At 49.6% G+C, this 23,686-nt stretch overlaps 1 protein-coding gene across 1 annotated transcript in view; it reads right to left on the reverse strand.

Moving 5' to 3' along the window:
• The window catches only part of ILK (integrin linked kinase), a 443,090-nt gene that overhangs the window by 64,301 nt on the left and 355,103 nt on the right, over nucleotides 1-23,686 (reverse strand). The window contains exon 7 of the mRNA XM_069640469.1: nucleotides 8,053-8,138. Coding sequence (XP_069496570.1) covers nucleotides 8,053-8,138 — 86 coding nt within the window. The remainder of the gene's footprint in view (nucleotides 1-8,052; nucleotides 8,139-23,686) is intronic.

A 23,686-nucleotide genomic window follows, 5' to 3' on the forward strand; every position in this document is an offset into this window, starting at 1 on the left:
GAAGGGTAAATGGGGATTGGGGACTTACCGCCCCGCCAAGGTCGGAATGGGGCGGTAAATCCGCCAACCACCATGGCGTAAACGTAGTTTACGCCATGGTGGTAAAGTCACGGCCCAGGCGGTAACTTACCGCCTGGGTCGTAATGAGGCCCGTGGTGTCCCCCGCAACATCCCGCTCACTATACTATGTAGTATAGTGAGCGGGATGTTGCGGGGGACACCCGCGCAGCCCACGTTTTAATTATTATTATTTTTTCATTTTTGTTCTTTCAGGATAGTTGCGGGGGACTGTAGAGAGTGGGGTGTTGCGGGGGACACCCTCCCAGCCCCCGCCAACCTTTTTAAAACATTTTCACTCCAACCCCATCAAAACATCTAAACACATACCACGAAAAGTTCAAACTTTTCGTAGTTGGAACGTTTCATGGTGTGTGTTTTAGGTCTTTTGGTGGGGGCTGGTAATTTTTTTTAGGACATTTCGTTCTATTCCTTAAATAGAGCAGGACAGTGCACAACACATACATGGGGTATTGCATGGTACCCAGGTCACTTAACTATTTGCTTACCAGGCCTGTTTCCAGGTCCCACTTGCCCCCAACAACATTTCTTTTATGGCCAGGAAATGGCAATGACAGGCAATAATCTAATTCCGGATCTAAGGCAACCCAACTCCAAAAACGGCAAGCAGGGAGAGGACAGAAACAATCAAGACAATGGACTCAAGGCAATGGATTCATGCCAAGCAGATCTACATCATGGAGGGCGGGCCGGCCTTACATTCAGGCCTTCGGGCTTAGAAACGCAAACCGTCTGCTATTCACCACAGGACGGTTTCAATTCTCAGCTGAAAGAATAGAACAGAGAAATAGGGCTCCAGCGGACACAGCATACAGGCATGTCTTGGGATGAATGCAAGCACCCGCGTCCTTCTGACACTGACCATCAGGGGGTATTTCTCCAGCATCTAACATGCTCGGGATAAAGAGATTGAATGTCAGTTCAATAGGGCCTGAAGAGAGAGGGCGTGGCCAGTGCGCATGCCGTGAGGACAGACTTCCACGGAGCTCCGTCCGTGATCCTTAATCAAACGAATTGCTCTCGCTTAATCCTTGTCTGCGACTTGATACAACACTAGAATCCCGCAGGGGAACCGATTGCCTGCACCCTACAACAAGATCAGGCGAAATCGGTGAGCGGACGCCGGAGAACGGGACGCCTGGGACCGTGCCCCTTGCGCCTTCAAGATGGCGGCGCCCACTGCGGGGGGGTTACTGATCCGGCCTCGTCCGCACAGATCACCCATCGGACCGCTGCGGCTGGGGGAGCCAGGACGGCGGGGCTTGCTGCCTGTGCCGCGGGCGGGCACTGGAGACTTAGAAACCGGTGCTGAGGTCTGCCGTCGAAGAACAGTCGCCCGCCGTGGACCCGGGAGCGCGGAGCCCTGAATCGCTCCCAAGACGCCGACGCAGGAGGGCGGGACCGGGTACGCTTCTGGCCGGGCGGCGGCGCTGGGGGCGAGGCTGCGAGCCGGGGACCCCTGTGCAGCGTTGCAAACTGGGCCGGGCCCCCTTCGCGGCGCGCTCCGGCGCCCGAACTTCCCTCGAGGCTGCACCACAACGCCTGACCCTGGGGACCTGCATTAACTCCTGCGAGGAGGCCTGATCCGGCCCAGCAAGGCCCTGGCCGCCCCTGGAGGCCACCCATGAAACAAAACTAGGCCCACTCAAGTGGATTACAGCATTAAAGGGCGAACATCGCAGAGACTGGAGTTCCCAAGAAGCCCGGTCCCTGGGCGGTGGGACGACATCTCCCCGACAACAGCCCACTGGAGGCACACCCAGGAATTGGAACCCACTCGTACACTGACTGTGGTCCTAGACTGATCTGCATCACGACTTCTGCAAGCTCGAGGCCTCCCAAAAACCCACACCCACGAGCTTCTGGGAATTGATCTCAGAAACGCGAGCGGCTCGAGACAGCAGAAGAGCTGGGGCTAAGTCCCCAGGAAAATCACCAAACAAAGACCGGAGCCGGACCTGCACCCCACAATAGACCGCATTCATAACCTCCAAGCCAAGGGATGTCTCCCCCAAGACCAAAACGAAACTAGTCACGATGGACTCCTTTACAACAAGCAGGTCCCAAAGACAACCAGCACAACAAGACCGGGAGGCCCCCGAAAACTCGCCCCAACAGGAAGAGGACCTTAAACACACGCAAGTCCTTCAAGCAATAGCTGCCCTCCGCACATCACTCGAGGGACGACTGGAAGAAGTAAAGTCGGATATGCAACTCATGCGCCAGGATGCCCGCAACCTAACGGAACGAGTCACACTGGCAGAGACCACCTTGCATGAAAATGCTGAAGACATCCGAGATCTAAAGAAGACGGTTAGAGAACTGGAACAAAAGGTGACAAGACTGGAAGCCCGCTCTGAAGAAGCCGAAGGTCGCGCGCGCCGTAACAACATCCGTATACTGGGAGTCCCTGAAGACCTAGAAGGCTCGGACCCGACGACCTTCATTGAAACGCTCCTGCAACAAGAGATGGGGGCGGGAAACCTCTCCCAGGGGTTCTCTGTTGAAAGAGCCCACAGGTCTCTCCAGAGGCGTCCCCCACCCGGATCTCATCCCCGGCCGATCATAGCCAAGATCTTAAATTTCAGAGACCGCGAAACCATACTACGATTTTCCAGAGAAGGCGGGGAGATAAAAAGAAAAGACTCAACAATAGTTATATATCCGGACTACACCCCGGCGGTACAGCAGGCCAGAAACTCCTACATTCCAATAAAAGCTCGGCTGAGAAAGCTCAACCTGAAGTACATGCTGCTGTACCCGTCACGTCTCAAGATTTTATATAACGGAAAGGCGTCGTTCCTGGAAACCCCGGCCGCTGCCAACCTGTGGCTCGAGCATAATAATCTGGCGGACGACAAAGAAGCACCACTGAACTTAGATCGGGGATAACCGCTCTCCCCCCGGTGAAAGCAGGCAAAGGGCAGTTCCCTCCAAAATAAAAGTACAGGCAACAAAATGAACGGAAAACGAACCGCAGACGAATAAATCACCACGAAAGTCCCGCTGTGATGTACGCTACATCGGACGAGAGCTCGGAGGAACACACGAGCGACAGACAAGCAACCCACCCCACTAAAGAAAGGTGTAAGCACTTTGCTCACACACAACCTGATCCGGAAGGCCAGGACTGGCCTGGAAGGCTCAGGAACCCCTGAGCGCTGCAAGTTAAAAGCAACTGCTAGGGACAGTTGGTAAAGTTCTGTTTAGTTTTTCCCCATTTAACATGATGGGAGTTTCACAAGATCAAAATCTCCAACCAGCGAAAAGAATGAAATCGAGACGAGGGACCAGACGGCGAGGAGGCCGAGACCCGGCGAAAAAGGTGGTCGGTAGGGGCCAAATAACCGCAAGTGTAACCCAACTGCCCCGAAATGACGTCTAATGCAAACATAAAGATATTGACCTGGAATGTGAGGGGCCTGGGCTCTTACCTACGCCGGAATAGAATCAAATCCTATTTGACCAGAAAGAAAGTGCAGATAGCGCTACTGCAAGAGACACACTGCACGGCGGAATCCCTGGCGAGGTTGAGGGAACACTGGGGAGGCCAAGGGGTCGGAACCTCGTACTCCAAATATGCAAGAGGAGTATACACCTGGATTCATCCACAACTCCCTTTCCATTTAATTAAGTCGGAGACAGACCCAGAAGGGAGGTTCGTAATACTATGGGGCAGAGTAGAACAAATAGAGATCTGTATAGTGAACTCTTACCTTCCTAATACCAACATCCCATCCCACTTAAACTCCATGTATGCTAAGATTGCACCATACAGGCATGGGATCCTTTTCTGGGGGGGGAGACTTCAACTGTGTTCATGACACCAAACTGGATAGGTCCCTCCCGCACCCAAAGGGTCCTTCAGCGGCTACTACAGCCCTCTCCCTACTAACACATAGGTTACACCTATCAGACACCTGGAGAGAATGTCATCCTAACGCCCGGGGTTACTCATATTTCTCCTCCCCTCAAGGTCTCCACACGAGGCTAGACTATGTCTTCATAAGCAATGAACATTTGCCTCAAATAGCTGACGCCCAATACCTGGGCAGAACCATTTCCGACCACTCGCCACTCCTAGTAGACTGGAACCACACGGCCCCCAGGCCTCCCATTCCAATGTGGAGAATGCCGATAGATGCCCTTGATGATCCGGTATTCAGGGAAGACCTACACGAATTTATAGAGAGCTTTATTGAAAGTAACACCGGAAGTGTGGACCGATCAGGCACGATGTGGGACGCCCTAAAAGCAGTGACAAGGGGGGAAATCATAGCTAGGGCAGGGGGCATTAGGAAACAACTTAGGGGCGAGCTGAACCTCTGGGAACAGCAGATTGAACAACTGGAAAGTGCCCCGGTTACCACAGAGCAGAGGGAGGTCAACCTCAAAGAACTTAGAAATAACACTGCTCTAGCATGGGACAGGCTCGCCAAATTTGACTATGCCACTAAAACCGACAGGATACACACCGAGGCAGATAAACCCGGCAGAATGTTAGCCTGGCTCTGCAAGAAAGAACACCCCAGGCACACAATCACGGGGGTACAGACGGAAGACGGAGAGATAGCACAGACACAGCAAGCCATAAACGAAACCTTTAAGGGCTTTTATGAACACCTTTACTCCCACAAAGATAAGGTCCCCCTAGAGCAAATCATGAACACTCTGGAAGAAATAGGGCTCCCCAAGATACCCCCGGAACAATCTGAGGCCCTAGACGCAGACATTACATCCGAGGATATCTCAGAGGCAATTAGATCACTAGACACCCGCAAGACTCCTGGGAGCGACGGTCTGCCCACCGAGTTTTACAAGGCATACGTATCCACCCTAACGCCCCTCCTACATGAGGTCTTTCGGGAGGCACATGAAATAGGAATTCTACCTGACACCATGAGGGAGACCCTCCTGATCCCGATCATTAAGCCTAATAAGCCTCCTGATAGATGCGACTCTTACCGTCCGATAGCAATCCTTAACTGCGACGTGAAAATCCTGACGACAGTGTTAGCGAACAGACTAGCCAGAATCATAGGGGATGTGGTACATGAAGATCAGTGCGGCTTCGTACCAGCCCGAAATACTACCATGAATTTGCGCAGGGTGCAACACGTTATTGCCCAAACTGAAGACTGCACAGAACCATACGCCCTGTTGTCCCTCGATGCCATCAAGGCGTTCGACTCGATTTTTTGGGAATGGCTAATGGCAGTGTTGGAAGAGTTTGGCTTCGGCCCAGGGTTCATTAGATGGATCAAGATATTGTACACAGAGCCTAGAGCCAGGGTAAAAACCGGGAAACACATATCAGAGGTCTGGAACATATGCAGGGGAACAAGACAAGGTTGTCCTCTCTCCCCTATGCTCCATGTGCTGGGACTAGAACCCATTGCTATCTACTTCCGTAAACAATTTTTCGACGCTGGAATCCGGCTGGGCAACTCGGACCACATTATCTCCCTCTATGCGGACGATGTATTACTATTTGTCAAGGACCCATGCAACAATGTGCCCACGATGATGGACGTCCTAGATAATTTTGCGAAGTTTTCAGGTATAGAATTCAGCCGAGCAAAATCCTGTCTTTTCCCCCTGGCAAACCTTAGGGGAATGGAAACACCGCAATTTCCCCTGGCGGGAATAAAATGGGAACACACCTCGTTCAAATACTTAGGGATACACATAATGCACTCCCCGGAACAAATGCATGAACACAATACCAAGGCTGCTCTTCCTGCCCTGAGGAAATCTATGGCCTTCTGGGCGAAACTCCCCCTATCCATGCTGGGCAGGGCCTCCATAATTAAAATGATCGTCCTCCCTAGATTTTTGTATGGGTTCCAAAACGTACACTTCTATATCAAAGCATCCTTTTTCCGCCTAATGGAAAAGATGTTAAGAGACTTCTTGTGGGGGAAGGGAAGACGCAAGATAGCACTTACTACCTTGTCATTACCGTACACCCAGGTGGGAATCCAACTCCCAAACTTCGAAAAATACTATCTGGCAGCACAACTTGGCTTTATCACCAAATGGCTAGCTGATGATGCCACCTCGGAAACACCACTCTTGCAGCCACTGATCTCCCCGTTGTATATGAATGAACTTCCCTGGGCCCCCACCCATCTGGTACCAAATGCTCCAATGTTAGTCACTCTTGGCCGCAGAGTCTGGCGCAGGACTGAATCTCTTGCCCATGCCAAACACCAATACTCCCCGAACATACCACTGATCTCGGACCTATGCAAAACCCCTGAGGACTTACAGCACCTCAGACACTGGGAACGAAAAGGGATACACTCATGGGGGGACTTGTACACAGAGGGGGAGTTCAAAGTATTCGAAACTCTCCAAGAAGAGAACGATGTTCACACTGGCCAGTTTCTGTGGTACCAAAAGTTAAGATTTACAGCAAGAACCAAATGGCCGACATGGCCAGAAGAACCAGAAACAAGCCCCCTGATCACACTACTATACGAACTGGGTGAGGGAGGGAGACCGGTGTCTCAGATCTATAGCCATCTAAGCGACACCCCCAATCCACGCAGCGCTAGCCTGAAATCCAGATGGGAAGCAGATATAGGCCGAGAACTATCAGATGGCGAATGGGAAAGGGCCCTGACATATCCCAAGACAGTGTCTAGAAACCATAGATTCAGACAAATACAACTGAACCTCTTGCACCGGACATACTTAACCCCATCCAGGCTAGCCAAACTTCACACAACTCAGAGCTCCAAATGCACATGGTGCGAAATGGACAATGCGGATCTGCTTCACACATTCTGGCATTGTGCCAAAACACAGTCCCTGTGGTTCTTTATTCAACAAACTAGTGCGAAACTAGGGCTGACCAGATACGAATGGTCCCCGGCGGTATGCCTATTGGGCACATATCCCAGACCAGCAAAACTAAAGCACCTCGCCAAATTAATGGATATCATGTGCATCCTGGCTAAGAGGACAATCGCGATGTCCTGGAAGAAACCATCGGGACCTCAACAGAAAATCTGGCACAAAGAACTTAAACGCTGGGTGCTAGCAGAAACAAAAGCCTGGGAGGAAAGTGTGGCCAGATCCGCAGACGCCTTGAGTATGACCCTAGACGCCTGGAAAGGACTCACAGACCCCTTGTTCTACCCCTCAGACGATAAGCCCCCATGAGCCGGCATGAACCCACTATAAGAAGATCCATAGACTAAACTGGAACCCCGGAAGCGGTCCACTCTTGGCTGCTTGTAGTCCCGACCCGAAGCCCCACCCTCCCCCGAAGGGTTCAGCCCCCCTTTACGCCCCCACTTGACTCCGGCTCCTCAGGAAACAGAAATTGGAGATAGTTAATGTTTTCAATGTTGTAATGTTTTAATGTTAAGTTGCTAATGTTATTGATCTGAGATGCAATGCAATTCATCCTCTAATGGCAGTTGAGATAACGGCCCTGTGGTTGTACTTAATAACAAATGCCAATAAACAAATTTAAAAATAAATAAATAGGGCCTGAAGAGATGAAACACTGCAAGGTGATAGGAGATTGTGGCACTGAAGAAGTGTGTGCCAGTGGAATAAATAGAAACACATGCAATGGTGGAATAGAGTAAGTGAACACCTGGGGGAAGTAGAACAGCGGACATTGACATGAAAAACAAGTGAACGTGTGAATTGCAACAGTCTCAAGGTACACTTGCACGAGAAGGCATGTTATACTGGAGAGCATATGCTGAACAGTAATATTAAAGCAGAAAAGCATATGCCATCAGTTGATCTGACCGCCAAAGGTTAAGATGAATTTCATATAGCGGAGCACTCATAGGGGTGGGAATGTATTACTGAGCACTGGTGATGTAGGAACAGTCAAGGGTGAATGCATGAGCAGGTTAAGACGTGGCAGCGGGGGGGGGGGGGCGGAGCGGGCAATCAGTAAGAATACATGGAGTGATTTGCGACTGGTTCAAGAGCCGCTGTACCCACCTCTCCTGAATGGTTCTCATTGATTTTGTGGTTTAGTGTCAGTTGCTTAAAATCAATTCCTGCATGTTTGTTGAGAGTACCATTTCCTAGGAAAAAGAAATAGGACAGGGTTACATCTCATAGAGAATGACATTAAAATGTACAATTTAAAATAACTTATACTTCAGGTTCAGCCCGTGTGCCTTCGACCCGTCCCCTAGTACAGATACCCTGGGGCCTAAGAACAAACATTTTAGAAAGAATGAAAGTGGGTCAAAGGTGCTGCACACCCACACACAAGACAGGCTACCCTCTAAAATGCTTTCACCAAAAAACACACACTAGTCCAGTGTCTCAGCCAGGACTGGCTGGACACTTCCTGCAGGTAAGTGGTCTACTATAGACACACAGGAAATACCTCCAACTACCCGCCCCCCCCAACCATCCCATGTCCCTCCTCATGATCCACAAAGTCCTTAGCTTACCCTTTCTTGAAGGTTACACCTTAGCGCTATGGCTTTAAATGATGCTGCCGGGTCAGTCCTGGGTATTTTTCTGAGGTAGACTCTAGCTTCTGGTCTCTCCAGTGCCGTGGCCATGTTTGTGACATTTCAGGCTTTTTTTTTTTGGTGCAATACATGAGATGTGCAGATGTATTCAACACCTGGAGCTATTGGCATTCCTAGGCTTTAAGGTAAGGCTTCTACGCCTAACCGCCCCCCCCCCCCCAGCCCCTCCGCTTCCCAAGAATATGGAACCTCCTTCCTTTCAGCATCCGACTCGCCCTCACAATTTCAGAAAAGAACTCGAGAGCCACCTCTTCAAGGAGTCTCTCCTCAACACCTAGGCCATCACCTCACCCCTCGCGCCACCCGACTTGCTAGATGCCGCCCACCTCTCTTCTCCCCGGTAAAGCTGTACCCCTCTTCTGTGCTCCTTTGTATCCTACCCCCTGCTGTGGTCCGTGCTCCATAAATATAATAATACATACGCAAAAAGTAGGAAAGCCTTGTATCTCAAAGTGACTTGCCCAGGGGGACTTGCTCTTTACAGACAACCCAACAGCACCAGTTACTTTCTACTAATTCTTAAGCGGGCAGGCGTTCTTCGCTCACTCTGGATGTATCTTGAAGGCCTTAGTCTGGAGCTTCTTCTTAAGACAGCACCTGGAATTCATTATTCCAGAAGATGGTTACAGGTTTTCCTCCGAGACCTCTCCCATGATATTTTGGGGGCTAGCACCAGAAACGTTTCCGGGGCCCGTAAAGGCATCTAAAGGATCTACAGTTCAGACTGCATCATGACCTGCTAGAGTAGTGACTCCAATGAGAGCGGAAAGGGCCCAGAAGGGCCACACTGAATCACACTGAAAGCGCCAGGACGTACTGTCCATCCCAGAACCTTAGCCCTAAAATGATGAAGAACTCTGGCCAAGACATCATTTAAAATCTAAAGGAAGCGAAGAGGTGGAGTCTGCAATTAAGAGACTAAAAGCGGGAAAAGCCGCGGGGGGAGATGGCTACACAGCAGACTTCTACAAACAATGTCAACCCATTTTGATAAAGCCACTGGCCAAACTGTTTAACCAAATTAGGAACCAAGACTCAATTCCACTGACATTCCTACAGGCCCTAATCACTGTAATACCCAAACCGGGCAAAGACCAGGCAGATTGCAGTTCATATAGGCCGATCTCCCTTCTGAACCTAGATGCAAAGCTCTTCGCCAGAATTCTGGTGACTCGACTAGAGAGATGTCTCCCCCGCCTGATCCACCCAGACCAAGTGGGATTTGTCCTTAATAGACAAGGCTCTGATAATATGCGAAAGACCCTTCATGTGCTTAACTCAAGGGTGGTCTGTGAAGAGGGGACCCTCTTGCTGGCTCTCGATGCCAAGAAGGCCTTCGACAGGGTCAGCTGAGCTTTTATGGGGGAGGTTCTCTCTTCTCTGGGGATGCGACCGAGGTGGCTAGGCTGGATGTCAGCTTTATACTCCACTCCCTCGGCTAGGGTGGCTGTAAACGGGACTGAATCAAAGACATTTCCCTTGGGGAGGGGCACAAGGCAGGGATATTCCCTATCCCCCCCTAATATATGCATTGGTTATGGAGCCCTGGGCGTTTTCCGTCCGTAAAGACGAGGACAATCAATGGGGTTCGGATAAAAGGCTCGCATTGCAAGATCGGCCTGTTCGCTGACGACGCACTGCTCTATATCACAAAACCATGCCAGACGGTCCCCCACATCCTACAGGGCCTGGCACATTATGGAGAACTCTCCGGATTTAAGTTGAATTTTGGGAAGTAGATGGCATACATAGGGGGAAAATTTCCAGATGCAGAGGCAGACTATGTGGGAAAACTCCCCTTTCGACTTCAGAGTGACTGGTTCCGATACCTGGGTGTTCAAGTGACACGCAACCCTGACAACCTTTTCCCCGGTACCTTTCTCCCACTTTGGTCGGAAATCAAGAGGGACGTGGAAAGATGTGCAAGATCAGGGCTCTCCTGGATGGCGCGTATCAATCTGGGGAAAATGGTAATTCTCCCCAAGTTTCTATTCTTGTTCAAAATGCTCCCCGTGGAGGTGCCCAAAACATTCCTAACGGAAATAAAACGAGTCCTCCTGAGATTTCTCTGGGTGGGCAAAAAACATAGGATCTCCTAGGAGGTCCTAACCATGCCTAAGGAAGATGGTGGGGGGGGGGATACCCGGACTTGGAGACATATTACAAGGCCTCCCAGTTGAGGGTGTTGATAGATCACTTTACCCCGGGGACGGAAAAGCAGTGGGTAGCAATGGACAATAAGGTCTTTGCCTCCGTCACGTTAAACGAATGGCTATGGGTTCCCAGATCACGCATCTCTAGAGGAGTCCTACACCACCCGCTGCTGCGGGTCCTGTTATCAGTGTTGAGAGAGGGAGGCTACTATAGATGGCTTACAACCAGGCCTTCTCCAATGAGTTGCATCTGGGCCCCCCGTTTATAGATAAGGTAGCTGAGCCTGCTGCAGTTCAACAATAGTACAAAGCCGGTTTTAGCAGGGCAGGTCAGCTTTGGGTCGGAGGCTCCTTTCTACCCCTAAAAGATCTGGAGGAGGCTCTGGGGTTGGGCACCCTGTCCCCGTTCCTTTATCTCCAGCTCAAGGGAGTTCTCACCAAACCCTCATGGGGGGGACACTTTCAGGAGGGACCTTACAGACTTTGAGAGACTGCTTATCTCCACCCGGGGCTCTAAGGGGGTAATATCCCGTCTTTACAAACTTCTCCTACTCTCTGCTCCAAGGGACCATCCCTCAGCTCGGACACAATGGGAAAATTGTTATAATAGTGTTAAAGGGATCCATGTTAATGTATGATGCATGATGTTATAAACTAAAATGCAAATAAAATGTGATTTAAAAAAAAAAATCTAAAGGAAGCAAAAACAGTGGAGGGCAGAAGATGGCGGCCCCAAATACAAAATGGCCAGATGCAATTAAAGGAAATCATTGAAGAGTCGCCTTTGACATAAGACACTGGCGCGGTGTCTCATAAGAAGTACCCTATACTTTACAAAACTTAAACTCCCCAAGTTCTTGTCTGTACTGAGACATTCACACTGCCCTTCAGAGGCACTAGCAGTGTTTAGGACAAAAACAGGCATTTTACCAGTGATTTATTACAGGTTTTAATATAAGTCACTGCAGCTCACTATGTGCCTAGAAAGTAGTAATGTAGCAGTAACCACTGGCAGCTGCATGGTTTCTAAAGGTGAACTGGGAACTGCTCAAGCCCAGTACTGTAATTCTACATGTTACTGCCCATTGTGTTGATCCTTTGGGCCCGTTTCCTTACGCCTTCCAGCTTTTCTTTTTAGGACTTGCTAGGCCTGGAACTCGCCTATTCAGTTACTATGTCCTGGAGAGAAGTACAATCAATGTCATGCCCCTTTATTGCTCTCTTATATAGTATTGCATTCTGGGGCATGTTGCCAAGTATCTGTTGGACTTTATAATCCTAATGCAATACTAAATCCATGTATATACGTTTTACAGCAGCTTGTGTGTGGTGTGCTTTATTCTGCATGTGCCTGGGATTGATTGACCTTTGATGGTGGCCAATCTCCTAAGAATGAAGTCAGACATTTCTGCTCCATTACCAATCAAGGGAGTTTTGTTCTACGTTGGTGGACACCTTGCTTTCCCCCGTTACATCTTTTTTGCTTTATCACTGTGGATAGGTTTCTGCTTTGTCACTCTGGACAATGCCATGCCACTGCATAGTTTCTGCTTTGTCACTGCAGCTTATGCCATGTCACGGGATAGCTTCCGCTTTGTCACTCTGGATAATGCTGCGTCACTGCATGGTTTCTGCGGTCACAGTGAATTGTGTGTGGATCGTCTGCATCACACACTCCAATATCATATCTGGAACATGCTAACTTTGCTCTGCTGTAATACTGAGTTACAGTAATTGTTATGCTATGCTGTAGAATGTTTTGCTCTGTGGGTGTGCTATGCTACCCTATGTTAAGCTCTCTTAGGTTCGGTATGCTACACTATTATTTTATGCGGATCTATGTGATCACTGCAACAGTCATAATTACAACTGCCGAAAATTAGGACTTTCTTTTTTTTAACCCACTTTACACCACATATATATGCGGCGGGAGACCCCGCGAACCCCCGCCATATTAATATTATATCATATAACTCCTTTTATTTTTTGGCGACATGCCAGTTTCTCTTGTAGTAGCTGGTTAGGGAATGTTATATTAAAGCGAAAAAGAAATACTATATGATGCCTATCACAAAAGCAACCAACACTCAGAAATAACTATTCAACATCATAAATGAGTTAAGAAATCCCCCTGGTTGCAATGACACCGTTGCCTTCACAAAAACTATGTGATGATCTTGCAGATCACTTTAAGAATAAAATCAACATACACCGTACAAAGTAGACCAATTAACCAGACCATGCACCCTCCCCTACATATCTCGGACCACAGAACAGGCTAAACAGTTTCGCCCAAATGTCAAGAGAAAAACTACTCAAACCGGTGAAAAAAAAGCAACAAGGTAGGTTCCCCAATGGACCCCTGCCCACCAGACATCTATAAATCAATTCTTAGACGGGGTGCACCACCGGAATGCTACCTAAACCTCTTCAACTATCACTCTCAATGGGGAGAGTACTGCAGGCATTCAAATCTGCCTACATGAAACCACTCCTCAACGACACAACGGGCGTCGATGTGGAAGAACTTGCAAACTACAGACTGATCTCAAACACTCCCTATCCAACAAAACTACTTGAGATATATGTCTATGAACTAACAGTGAAATACGTAGAAAACAACCAATTACTGGACAAGGCACAAGTTGACTTCAGACACGTAAGATGGACAGAGACAGCACTTTATATGGGACCACCTAAAAACCAGCGCAGACTCCAATACGAATTTGGCACTGATAATACCCAAACTCTCTGCAGCATTCAATACAGTCGACCATAAAATTCTCACTGGAAGAAATAGGGATCACTTGCATGGCGTTGCTCTGGATTAAATCTTTCTTGTAAGAAAGAACAGAAACAATATGGATAAAATCATTTAAATCTACACTGCAGCAGCCCACCTGTGGAGTACCACAAGGATCCTCGTTATCCCCGCTCTTCTACAACATCTATATGACGCCACTAATCAACGTCCTCAAAAGACACGGCTTCACCTGCAACAACTACGCAGATGATACACAAATCATCTACAAAATTGGGCATAAACAAGAGGAGAACACAACGCTAGTAGATTGTCTCAAAGAACTCCATGAATGGATGAACAATAACAGCCACAAAGTCAACCCGGGAAGACGGAAATCCTGATTATATTCAAAAACCGAAGAAGCAACCAGTACATCTCATGGCCCACAGAACTAGGAACAGTACCCACACCATCCGAAATTGTCAAAAACCTTGGAATCATAATGGCCAACGAGTTAAACTTAGAACCGCAAGTAAAGGCGATAATTAAGAAATGCTTCTTTCTTCTACACACAATCAAAAAGATTCTACTATTTTTCTACACGCACAAAACACTGGTCATCTCCCTCATCATGTCCAGGATAGACTACGCCAGCATCTTATGCCTAGGAATGCCAGACTATTTACTGAAGAAACTGCAACGTATACAGAAGGCAGCTGCCAGACTTCTCCCCAAACTCTCACGAAAGCACATCACTCCAATGCTAAGGATGCTACATTGGCTCCCAGTCAAAAAAACACATCACCTAAAGAACTATGTGCATAACACACCGAGTAATGCCCGGCCTAGGAGCGGAATTCATACATAACAAAATCACCACCTACAAGCTGACTAGAACACAGAGATCCAGCGACAACATCCACCTAGAACCTAAACCGTGCTGGAGAAAAACTTGGTGGATCAGCATTCTGCTGCTTATCCGTAAAACTTAGCAAATATACTGGAGGGTAAGATGGTAAAATATAGCCCATTGAGGACCCACTCTTCTGCATACAATATAGGAGGGGCAAGTAACAAGTTACTTACCTGTAACTGTTGTTCTCCAGCATGGGTCTGGCATGGATTCACATGCTCATGAATATTCCCAGTCAGGCTGGGAATCCTCAGAAAGAAAAAAAATAATCAGTATCAGTTTCGTTTCTGATCTGTCTTTCTTAGTAGTAACCAATCACTGGTCTCTGGGTAATACTGCCCCCAGCCAATGAATGCCTTCTCCCTAAGCCCCGCCCCTGGCAGCCACCCTCAGATTTGGTAGCACGTAAAGTGGCAGTATGACCAAGTGAAGAGCCGCAGAGGGGACGGAGGGAGGGTTCGCATGTGAATCCATGCATGACCCATGCTGGAGAACAACAGTTACAGGTAAGTAACTTGTTCCTTCTCCAGCATGGGGTCTGGCATGGATTCACATGCTCATGAATATAAGAATACATGGTTTATAGTCATGTCGACAACAAAAATGTCGACAGTCAAAATGTCGAAAAAAAAATGTCGACAGTCAAAATGTCGAAAAAAAATGTCGACTTTTTTTTCAATGCATTTTTTTTTTTAATGGGGGGGTTCCCCCCCCAACCCCCCTTTTTTAATTTTTTTTTAATTTTTCCCTTTTTTTTAACTCCCGAACCCCTAAAATAAATATATAATTAAAAAAAACGAAAGTCGACATTTTTTTTTCGACATTTTTGTCTGTCGACATTTTTTTTCTCGATATTATGACTGTCCACCAGAATAAATAGCAGTACACACTACACATCCTCCAGATCCAACGACGCTAGGAAGTCGCCTTCCTCCATCTGGCCCAGCACGTGCTGGAGGGTGACCATCTGGAACTTCTGTGCCTTGATGTATTTGTTTAGCCGACGCAAGTCCAGGATGGGACGCCAACCTCGTGTCTTCTTTCTGACGAGGAAGTATCTTGAGTATACTCCGGACCCCCCAGAGCCTCTTTGGGCCGAGCTCGATGGCTCCTTTCTTGAGCATCACCCTTACCTCTAACAGCAGTTGAGGGACGTGGTTTTCCTTCCTGGCCACGGGCGGAATTCGGGGGCACTTTAGAAATTACAGAGTGTCCGTGGGCCAGGGCATCTAGCTTCCAACCGTCAGTGGAGATGGGTCCCACACGCTGACGAACTTTGTCAGCCGGCCTCCCATGGGGTGCTTCCGTGGGGGCCCGACACGACGGCCGGTTCAGTCTTGCTTGGAAGCAGCCTTGCCGCCTTGGCCTCCCTGGCGACGATGGCGAGAGCCACCTGACTTGCCTCGTCCCCTGTAGGCTTCTTGCGACGAGGAGCGGGCCGCCTGACGGTAGGTCGAGGAGCCACCCCCGAATCCTTTGGATGCACCTTGCTTGCCTCCGGAGTTCCAAAAGGGCAGCCGCCGTTGCTGCAGAACTCCCAAGGCCCGAGCCGTCTCCGTGTCGGTCTTGATGGCCTGCAGCGACTCATCCACAGTCTTTCCAAACAGATTGTTCCCGTCGAAGGGCATGTCCAAAACCTTGGCTTGCACGTCCTGGTGGAAATCAGTCGCCTTGAGCCACCCCCACCGTCGAAGGCAAACTGTTGTCCAACTGGCGGAAACCGGTGTCGGCAATGTCCTTGGTCACAGTTATGGCGTGGTCTGACGCCACCTCACCCTCCTGTAGGATCGCCAGGGCCTCTGCCCTCTTGTCGTCCGGGAGGAAGTCCAACAGGGGGGCGATCTTGTACCACAATTACCTGTCGTAGCGGTCCCTGTTGGCAGGTGTCGTGGACGGGTTCTTGAGGAGGGCAGGTCCCTCGTCCCAGATGTCATCCAGCAACGGCACAGCAAGGACCTTCTTCCTCTTGGCCTCGTGCCATTGGTAGAGGAAGCCTTCCTCCTCCTCAGGGCAGAGCTGAAAAAGCTCGGATGCCCTACAATCATGGCCTGGAAGGATCCAATCTCGTCGGGCGGGGACGCCCAAGGAATCAGAGACGGGAGGCCAGTCCCGTCGTCAACGCCGTCGTCATCCGTCCCCGACGTGGCCGTGTCCGTTCCCGTGTCGTCCCTCGGGATCAGGGAAGGCGACAAAGGCTGAGAAGGCTGTGAGGGCTGAAGGGACGATGGATGAATTCTCCTCTTGTTCAGAGGGCTTCCCGACGGACCAAGTACAGCTGGGTCGTCCGTCGGGGTAGGGGCAGTCTCGTCCTTACCTCCGTGCATAAGGCTTGGATTGCCGTCAAAATGGCTGCTGAGTTGTCCTGAGGCTCGGGTTGCGACGGGCATGCTGGGAGCGACTGTTCCTCCACGGGAACGTCGTTGTCGTTGCCACCCTCGCTCTTGTCGCCCCCCTCCTCGGGATTCCTTCCGTGGGGCTGGGCCTCTTCCAAATTCTCGGTCCGTTCCTCCTCAGAGGTTGTCTCCATGTCTGCAACGGTCACCACCTCCTCCCCTCTTTTTCCACCGGGGTCTTCACGGGGGTCTTCTCGATGGGATTAAAAGAGGATTCCCTCCGTGGAGGCAGGGAAACTCTGGGCCCCGAGGTTGCCTCCACTGGGACAGCCTCGATAGAGGCCTTAGCTGGGTGGATCAAGGCCTTGGGCGCTCTTGAGCCCTTCACCTTAGGGGGAGGGTCACCGCCTCGCTCCCCCCTTGGCCGGTTCCTTCGAGATCAACCGGGGCCTCTCCAGAAGCTTAGCCGGGTTCTCGGATTTTCTCTTCCCCGAGCCAGAGCGTTAGCTCGCGGTTGATGGCGTCGGTGAAGGTGCGCCCTGCCTGGCAGCCGAGGAGCCCGACAGTTCGGCGCTCCTGGTGCCCGCTGACTCGCGGTGCTTTGCCTTCTGTTAGGCCCCTGTCACCGGGGTGCCCTCAGAGGACTTAGAAGACCGCTCTGACGACTTCTTCTCACCTGCTGGGTTCTTGCCTTCCAGCCAGTTGGAGAGGCGGGTCCGGCGATCCCTCATAGTCCAGTCCGACATGTTCATGCAAAACGCACAGTCCTTCTCCACGTGGGTTTAAAGGGAGGCAGTAAAGGCATTTCGAATGTTCGTCCTCCTTGAACACATTTTGTAGGTTGCATCCAGGGCAGATCCTGAACAGTTTGCCGTGAGTCGAGCTTCCCTTCTCCTGGGCCATGTTCTTCTCGTCCACGAGGTAGGCCTCACAAACTTCTGGAATCCTCCAAGAAGCGCACGCACCTCGACGAAAACTTCACCCTTGAGGGGCGTAGATAAATCTGAAATGGGTCCCCGTTAATCGGAAGTAGTAACGGTGGAGCTTGAGGCTCAATTAAACCGAAAAATGAGATAAATCTCTTTGAAAAAGCGCAAAACGCAGTAAAAGCTCGAGAGCTATAGCACGAGGACTCCCAACACTTGAACGTGCGGTAAAAATCTGAGGATGGCTACCACGGGCGGGACTTAGGGAGAGGGCAGTCATTGGCTGGGGGCAGTATGACCCAGAGACCAATGATTGATTGGTTACTACTAAGACAGACAGATCAGAAACGAAACTGATACTGATTTTTTCTTTACCGAGGATTCCCAGCCTGATGACGGGGAATATTCATGAGCATGTGAATCCATGCCAGACCCCATGCTGGAGAAGTGTAGCACACCAGAATACACGACAGAGGAAAATATTTGTGCAACAGTCAATCAAAACAGACTGTGTAGGATAAGTCACCGGCAAGTACCAACCCAACAAACAAAATCATCCTGCTGCATAACCTCTCAAACTTCTAACTAAACACAACCATACCTCTACAGCACGACAAACCGCACACACTTCACTACACCACAATGAAACAAACCACACATAGCCACGCACAACAGCACATGTTGGCTACCAAACAAAAATCACACTCAAGCTCAGCGAACAGCATCAACCGAACTGAAGCTGCCAACAGCAGATGAAAGCTCTCTTGCTCCCTTTTCCCCGTGGAGTCCTGCTAACTTACCCCCTACCCTCTTGCTTTACACATCCGCCAGAGTGCCAAAGAACCACGCAAGTGGTAACAGTGTGCGGTATAAGAACCTTTAACGTAACTTGGAGGCGGTCTCCTGCACCCAGCACCCTAACAGATCTGTACAACTTGCATCTCTGACCATTTGATGAAAAGGCCTTCCAGCAAGAAAGCAATGGAGCGCTGTACAGGTCTCTGACTGCAACATATGATCTAATGTGGTACATAATATGTGCCATGGGATGTTCCAGCAACAGTGGTGGGATGTGACGCAGAAACTAAAGTAGTCTAGGTGGGCCATAGGAACTGACTGAAGAGTAAGGATTGGAGTTCCTTCCTAAACTGCAAGGGCGCTGGTGCAATGCGGTCCCGATTGCCACAGGGTGGTGTTCCAGTATTAAGGGGCCTAGTGAGAGAAAGCCAGTTTTTGGTTTCAAAATATCTTGGGGTTCGGCAGAATCCTATGCAGTTCCCTTAGGGAGCACTACAGAAGATTAGGACTACAGGTATATGCAATAAATCCCTTTGGTATCAGTCTGTACCACACAGATTTAGTTGGTAGCTGTGGCTGAGCAGTCAGACTTATCTCAAGAGGGAGATGAGCAGTATTCAGGGTTTACACAATAGGACTGCAGTACTATGGGACAAGGAAACACTGACCAAAGCTTTGTATCAAAAAGAATATGGGATACATTACTCACCATAATCGTATTTCTGATGCTTGTATCTGCTTAGATTCACATGCTGTGCATAGGCCGACATCTAGTGGAAGCTGCAGAGTATTACAGTTTGTTTTTCGAAACTCAAAAATGGGCGTCGACACAGGGCATGCCAGTAATACTATCCCTAGTGTGATGTCCACTGTACCCATGATCCCTCACGTGTCTAGGACCCTCAGATTGTATTTTTTCTGACATGAGGTAGCATGAGGAGTAGCGTGAGTACAGATGATCCAATAAGATAGAATATAGATAAGATAAGACTACAAGCATCCATGCGCCTTCTCTCAGAGGAGAGGAAGGGTGGGTCGCATGTGAATCTAAGCAGATACAAGCATCAGAAATACGATTACGGTGAGTAATGTATCCCTTCTGAGGCTTGTGGGATCTGCTTAGATCACATGCTGTGCATAGACTAGCGAGCAGTGTTAGAAGGAGGTGGGATTTGAGAAGGGTCATGAGCAAATAAATGTCTTAGAACCGCTTGTCCCACTTGAGTATCTGTCTTGGAATGGGTGTCAATGCAGTAGTGCTGAGTAAAAGTGTGAATAGAGCTCCAAGTAGCTGCTTTGCAAATGGTGTCAAGGGGAACATTTGCAATGAAAGCCAGAGTGGCCCCAATGCCTCTTGTCGAGTGGGCTCTGGGCGTAAAAGGCAAAGTTTTGTCAAAAAGAGAGTAACACAACTGGATACAGTTGACAATCCACTTGGAGATGACACCCTTAGAGACGCGATCTCCCTCTTTGCCTGTGGCTACAGAGACAAACAGATGATCTGTTTTCCTAAGCGGTCTGGTCTTGTTCACAGAGTAAAGGACCGCCCTACGCACATCTAGGGTGTGTAGTTTAACCTCAGCCGAGCTTTGTGGGTTTTGGAAGAAAGCCGGAAGCTCGATGGACTGGTTTACATGGAATTTAGAAATAAACTTAGGTGAGAACTTAGGGTGTGTCCGTAAAACCAGCTTATCCTTGTGAATAGTAAAGAAAGGATCCTGCACTGACAGAGCCTGAATTTCACTGACCCTTCTTATGGATGTAATGGCTACTAAGAAGGCAGTCTTATAGGTCAGGTGTTTGAGACTTGTCTTATGCATGGGCTCGAATGGGAGGCCCATGAGTTTAGATAGCACCACGTTCAGGTCCCATCCTGGTGGTGGGTTAGATATAGGAGGATGAAGTCTCTTTACTCCCTCCATGAAGGCTTTAACCACGGGTACCTTCCACCACGACACCTTGCTATGTGAGGTGGTGTACGCCGACAGTGCTGCCAGGTGTACCTTTAGTGAGTTGAAATCAACCCTGCGTCCAGCAGGTGGAGCATGTATGTCACGATTGAGGAAGGAGTGCAATCAACTGGGTTGATTTGTTTATTCTGGCACCAGATAACGAATCTCTTCCTTTTGTCGAAGTAGCAATGCCTCGTGTTCGGTTTCCTAGACTCTTTTAGGATGTCCATACACCTCTGTGGTAAATTGAGATGTCCAAACTCTATGACCTCAGGAGCCATGCTGCTAGGTTCATGGAGTTGGGTAGAGGATGCACCTTCTGACCTTGGTGCTTGGACAAAAGATTGTACCAGCCCGGGAGTTTGATGGGATCGCACACCGAGAGTCCGCGTAGGTGTGGAAACCACGTCTCGCCCACATGGGAGACACTAGGACGAGCGTCATCGACTCTCTGTTCATCTTGTTCACCACCTTCCTGGAGAGGAGTTGGTGGAAAAACGTACGCAAATATCCCTGACCAGTTCATCCACAGGGCGTTCCCCCGGGAGTCTGGTTGGGGAAACCTGGATGCGAATCCTGGGACTGTCTGTTTTCGCTTGTGGCGAATAGGTCTATAGTGGGGAAACCCCACTGAGAGAAGAGCTCTTCTACGATTTCTCTGTGTAGACACCATTCGTGTTCCTCCGGAAGGGGATCTCTGCTCAAAGCGTCCGCTAGACAATTGAGATCCCCTGGAACATCTTGAGATGACAGAAAGATGTTCCGTCTGAGTGCCCATATCCAAATTTTCTGGGCAAGTCTGGACAGATTTGGCGAACGAGTCCCTCCTTGCTTGTTCAGGTAGAATATGGCTGTCGTGCTGTCCGTCCGGATCTGCACCGACAGGTTCAGCAGGTGGGGCTCAAACGCTTGAAGTGCTCTGAAAACTGCCAGAAGCTCTAGCAGGTTGATGTGATTCTTGGCCACTGTGTGAGACCAGAGACCCTGAGCTGTGTGGTGGAGATGGTGAGCTCCCCATCCTGTCAGGCATGCATCCATCGTGACTACCGCCTGTATCTCGGGATCGTAAAAGTTTCCCCTTGGATAGATTGTCTCTTGTCCACCAGTGGAGGCTTTGTACAAGTGTTGGCGGAACGACCACTAGATCGTCCCACTGACCACTTGCATGAGACCACAGTTTCGCCAACCATTCTTGCATGGGACGCATGCCCAGGCGCGCGTGGGGACCAGGTAAATACATGATGCCATCATGCCCAGCAAACGCATTGCTTTGCGTACTTTTAACTGGCGACCGGTTTGATATTGCAGAATTTGCAGTAGTATATTCCGGATTCTTTCCTCTGAAGGAAAAGCCAACCCCTCTTGAGTATTTAGAACAGCTCCTAGGAACTGCTTGGAGGTGCTGGGCACCAGACTTGATTTTTTCTCGTTTATGGAGAAGCCCAATTCGAAGAGGAGGTAAATAGTTCTTTGAATGTTTGTCCTGCAAATTACTGGGGTCTCCCCCGTGATGACCCAGTCGTCCAGAACTGGGATTGCCTCCCTGCGTAGGTGTGCCGCCACCGCCAGTACCTTGGTGAATACCCTTGGAGCCGAGGCTATTCCGAAGGGCAGTACCTTGAACTGGTAGTGCTGAAATGTCCACTTTGAAGCGCAGATATTTTCTGTGCGCTGGGAACATGGAAATATGAAAATAGGCATCTTTCATATCCAATGTTGCCATGTAATCCCCCTTTTTTAGGAGGGGAATTACCTCTTGGAGAGTAGTCATGCGAAATATTTGGGGCTTGACATACTTGTTTGCAGGCCGTAAGTCCAATACTTGGCGCATTGTCAAATCTTTTTTTGGCACAAGGAAGTAAGTTGTATAAATACCCTTGTTTACCTGGTGTCCCGGGACGAGTTCTAACGCGTCCTTTGCGAGAAGATTTTCGATCTCTTCGAGTAGGATCTTCTGGTGGTCTAAGGAGTGTATTCTTTGTCGTGGAGGGTGGTTTCGGGGACGCTCTAGGAGTTCTATGCGGTATCCTGCGGACACTGTGGACAGCACCCATCTGTCTGATGTGATCCCTTCCCAAGCTTGGGTGAAGATGGAAATGCGTCCCCCTACTGGGGATGCGTGAGAAGGGACCCTGAACGGAGCGTCACTGTTTTGGTGAAGGCGTGCCCCCTCCTTTATTGGGACTGCCTCTACCCCTACCTCTTTTGTTACCCCTGCCATAACTCTGGGTAGACTGCTGGTTAGTGTTCCATGGAGTACCCTGGCCTTGGGAATAGTTTGAGCCTCTTTGGGAGTTTTGTCCGTGAGGCCGACGAAAATTGCCATTCCCTCTCTGGTTAGGGGGTTTGTTGGTTAGTTGCCCTAGGGACTTGAGTGTCTCGTACTCGTCCTTGGCATTCTTCAGCGCGTCCTCGACCGCCTTTCCAAACAATAGATCCGGCTCCACCAATGATGCTTGGGTCTCGGCCTTGAAACCAGACTGCCGTAGCCAAGCATGCCTCTTGATGACCGTGCTTTCAGCAATTAATCTGCCGGCGTTATCCGCGGCATCAAAGGTTGATTTTAAAATGCAACCTGACACGGCTCTCCCTTCTGCCGAAACTCGTGCCAATTGGCTCTTTAAGGGTTCTGGGGCGGAGTCTATGAGAGCCGCGACTTCTTCCCACTGGTGGCAGTTTTAACTAGCCAGCAGGGTGGTGGAGTTGGCAATCCTTGCCTGGTAGGCGGAAGTGGAGGCTACTTTCCTGCCCAAGCCATAAATCTTCTTGCTCTCCTTGTCGGGGGGAGCTTCGGACGATGACAAGGGTGTTCCCGCCCTCTTACAGGTGTTCGTAACAACCAGGGAGTCCGGTTTGAGATGTCCTCTTATGTACAGTGGGTCAGATTGGGCTGCCCTGAAAAGCTTTTCAATTCTGGGGTTTACTGCCCTAGTGAGATTGGGGTTAACAAGGGAAGGGTCTATCCTCCTTTGTATTGACTTAAGGATAGGGATGGCCTGAGTAACAGGTCCCCTTTCTCCCACCAATTCCTCTGCAAAGTCCCTCTCTTACTGAGCACCTTGGGTGTCAATGTGGAAGTGCTGTGCCGCTCTGGACAGGACCTTATTTAGGAGAGGCTGGTTGTCGACAGGGGAGTCAGTAACCGCGGGTTCTTTCTCTACCGGGGAATCTACCCTGTATGTATCTGGGTCTTCGTCGTCGTCCTTCTCCTCCTCCTCCACCACCTCTTGGTCCTCATCATCCTCATAATAGCCGTCCCAGTTTGTTC

Source organism: Ambystoma mexicanum, chromosome 7q (genome assembly GCF_040938575.1).
Source record: "Ambystoma mexicanum isolate Mex_15411 chromosome 7q, UKY_AmexF1_1, whole genome shotgun sequence".
Classification (NCBI taxonomy): domain Eukaryota; kingdom Metazoa; phylum Chordata; class Amphibia; order Caudata; family Ambystomatidae; genus Ambystoma; species Ambystoma mexicanum.